Source organism: Fusarium oxysporum, chromosome 13, assembly GCF_000149955.1.
Source record: "Fusarium oxysporum f. sp. lycopersici 4287 chromosome 13, whole genome shotgun sequence".
Classification (NCBI taxonomy): domain Eukaryota; kingdom Fungi; phylum Ascomycota; class Sordariomycetes; order Hypocreales; family Nectriaceae; genus Fusarium; species Fusarium oxysporum.
The window spans coordinates 1,626,922-1,630,367 of NC_030998.1; the positions used below are offsets into that span (position 1 = coordinate 1,626,922).

Sequence of the window (3,446 nt, forward strand, 5' to 3'; positions counted from 1 at the left end):
AATCTTCCACTCCTTCAAAAGCTCACGCAACGCCAAGCCGCTCGCCGGTCCTTTCTCTCCCTCTCTTTTTCAATACTACTTCTTTTTAATAATATCTCTCCCACAAAAATGTCATCCTCACCGATTCTTGGTCCCGAACGAAAAAACTCCTACGATGAAGAACGCCTCGAATGGGCGACGCCCTCTGTGCCAAAGAAGTACCTCCGTCTGCCAAGACTGCGCCGCTCGACCGTGATCCTCCTCCTCATCGACTTCCTCATCGTCGCTGTCCTCGTCCATGCTTTTTACCCGCTTATCACACTGCTGCGTCGGAATGAGGAGCTGTTCGGTGCGAGATTAACGTTGCCCCTGAATGATACGTCGTTTGGCGAGGATTTGCCCGCGCAGAGGACGATACCGAGGATTTTTCACCAGACGAGTGCGAATGAGACCATTCCTGAGGCCTGGAAGGATTTGGTAAAGAGCTGTAAGGAAACTTACTCTGAGTTTGAGTACAAGGTTTGTTTGTCCTGGGTTGGTTACTGGAGGAGATGGATGCTAATTGTCGCAGCACTGGACGGACGATAAGGCTCGCGATTTTATTTCGGAAGAGTATCCTTGGTTCCTCGACACTTGGGACACTTTCCCTTTCAACATTCAACGCGCCGATGCCATTCGATACTTTGTCCTTCACCACTATGGCGGTATCTATCTCGACATGGACACGCTCTGCAACGCGACAATCCCCCTGCACCAGATCGAGTCCGACGGCAGCAAGCACCACGCCGTCTTCAAGAGCACAACACCCACCGGCGTCTCCAACGACATGATGATTACCTCCGCGCACCATCCCGCCTTCACAAAAGCCCTCTCCCGAATCCAACTCTACAACGACATAACCCGTCCCTGGGCACACATCCTCCCGCACGTCGCAGTAATGGTATCCGCGGGACCGCTCTTCCTCACCATGGCGCTGAAGAACTACCTTCTTGAACAGCCCTCGCTGCCTGAGACTACGGTGCAGGTGATCAATGCGACTGAGCTTGAACCTTATTTGACTGATTACGAGGGCGCGTCGTGGCATCACGGCGATACGAAGGCGATAATGTGGTTGGGTGATCGGCCGTGGGTTTGGTACCTGCTCGGTGCGATTGGGCTGGGCGCAGGGTTGTATTTGATCAACATGCTCATGATGAAGTGCTGGGGACGGTTCTTTGAGAAGGCTTCTAGTGATGAGGCCAAGGATGCTATTAAACTCACGTAGAAGGGGTTATGCTTAATTATATATGACTATAATAGTTTTAATGGCAGCGATGTTAATTCACAATCTGTGATCCTCTTCAATATCGTGCAATCCCATGTCTTGGCTTCAGAAATGCTCAATCACGACATCGAAGCCCATTCAGACCGCCCCATTCAAGACACGCCAGCCTCGTGGCTTATCTCGACACGTCAGTGCGTTCGCCAGTCCCTCAGATCCAAATCTGACAGTCCCCAAAGTCAATGCAACACTGCATGAGCTCATCACCCGACATACGCGCGTCCAAGTTAATCTTGGTCCAGACCGTTCCGTGACGTGGAGGAACTTTGTGAGATGACGTCGGCGCAGTTCTGATCGGTAGAACAACCCCGCAAAGTAGGCTGGTCTGGTTGAAGCTAGGCTGCATTAGAGGTTGTGACAGTTTTCTTGCATGTCATTGGTGTTTTGGGGGAGCTTTGTATGCAGAGCTCTCGATTGGTGCGGGCTTGAGGAGGGATGGCTGTTTGGTTGAAGTTGGGTCAAGCTTCAATTGCTCTCGTGATGACTTTGTACAGTAGCCCCGGTTTTGGTGCTGTGAGATGCGGCGCGATGCCAGCCTCGCTCATTTCAAAATGGACGGACACTTGATGCAGAGTACAATACGAGGTCCAACAAATAATGACTTTTATTACCCGCCATGCTTTCTAACCAGCAATTCTGACAGTCAATCGCTGCGATGACTTTCCAACCTTCTAAAATACATATCCTACACTCCATCATCTACTGAGACCCAGTCTCCGACGCCTCACCCTCCAATTCCTTCTTCTCCTTCTCTTTCTTCTCAATAGTCGTTTGTTTCTCCCACATAGCGTGGTATCGTCCTCCCTGAGCCAAAAGCTCATTATGTGTGCCGCGCTCGACAATCTTGCCTTTGTGAAGTACGATGATCTGGTCTGATGTCGTGATGGTAGAGAGACGGTGGCTGCAGATTGTTAGTTACTGTTTGAAGAGGGGTTGGGGAGACTTACGCGATTGTGATGGTTGTGCGACCTTCGGTGACGCGCTCGAGAGCATCTTGGATCTGACGCTCTGTGTGTGAGTCGAGAGATGCGGTTGCTTCGTCGAGGAGTAGGATGCGAGCGTCTTTGAGAATCGCGCGGGCGATGGCGATCTACGAATGTCAGTGACCATGTCCGCAATGCTAATCAGTAACGGTAACTTACTCTTTGGCGTTCACCACCTGACAACTTCAATCCTCGCTCTCCAACCTTGGTCTCATACCCATCTGGAAAGTTGAGAATGCGCTCATGAATATTCGCCGCCTTGCATGCCTCATAAACGTCTGCCTCTGTCGCATCTGGTCTCGCGTACAGAAGATTGTACATGATCGTCGCGTTAAACAGAACTGTGTCCTGGGGAACGACACCGATGTTGCTGCGAAGACTCTCGAGCTTGAGATCTCGAAGGTCGTGGCCGTCAATCGTGATGGAGCCATCCGTGACATCGTAGAAGCGGAAGAGAAGCTTGAGGGAGGTGGACTTTCCGCTACCTGATTCTCCGACAATAGCGGTCTTTGTGCCTGGGGCAACCGTGAAGTTGATGCCGTCGAGGACAGGATCGCCTTTCTTGACGTGATACGCGAACTTGACATCGTTGAAGGAGACCTCGCCCTTGGGTGAGGGCAACTGAATAGCATCAGGCTTCTCGACCACGCCAGGTGTTTCTTTGAACTGTTTCCATTAGCATACCCCATTATCGCAGAGGAGAGGGTACTCACAATATCAAGTAGTCGCTCAGCTTCAATGAGATTATTCTGAAGCATGGTATAGTACGTCCCAAAAAAGTTCAAAGGACCTTGAAGCTGAACAAAGTAATTGATCAGACTCACAAACTCACCAACGGTCTGCTCCCCAATTGAAATCTTGTACGCCGACACCGAAACGAGCAACGCCGTTCCCAATGTGAAAATCGAACTCTGCGTGAGATTCAACCCGTTCAACGACCACTGCACCAATCTCTCCGCGCGCTGGAAAACAGTGACGTGCTCTCTAAACCGCGCCGTCTCGCGCGCAACAGCACAATTATGCTGAACAGTCTCATACGCCACGATAGCATCCGTCTTGACAGCTTCCATCTCACGGGTCTTGACGGTCATATCTCTTCGTTGTTTTCCTCGGTACTTGGCGACATAGATTGTGAGGAAGATGTATGACCACATTATGAAGAA

General features: G+C 50.8%; 2 protein-coding genes across 2 annotated transcripts in view; one reads left to right on the plus strand and one right to left on the minus strand.

The window, feature by feature from the left end:
* Nucleotides 1-108: 108 nt before the first annotated feature.
* FOXG_16891 (uncharacterized protein) lies at nucleotides 109-1,243 on the plus strand (the record flags this gene model as incomplete). Its single annotated transcript, XM_018396908.1, has 2 exons — nucleotides 109-498; nucleotides 551-1,243. 2 exons carry the CDS (start codon nucleotides 109-111, stop codon nucleotides 1,241-1,243), a joined length of 1,083 nt encoding a protein of 360 aa, XP_018257706.1.
* Nucleotides 1,244-1,999: 756 nt separating this feature from the next.
* The window catches only part of FOXG_16892 (uncharacterized protein), a gene marked incomplete at both ends in the record, with an annotated part of 2,108 nt that continues 661 nt past the window's right edge, over nucleotides 2,000-3,446 (minus strand). The window contains 4 exons of the mRNA XM_018396909.1: nucleotides 2,000-2,172; nucleotides 2,248-2,308; nucleotides 2,443-2,942; nucleotides 3,116-3,376. Coding sequence (XP_018257707.1) covers nucleotides 2,000-2,172; nucleotides 2,248-2,308; nucleotides 2,443-2,942; nucleotides 3,116-3,376 — 995 coding nt within the window. The remainder of the gene's footprint in view (nucleotides 2,173-2,247; nucleotides 2,309-2,442; nucleotides 2,943-3,115; nucleotides 3,377-3,446) is intronic.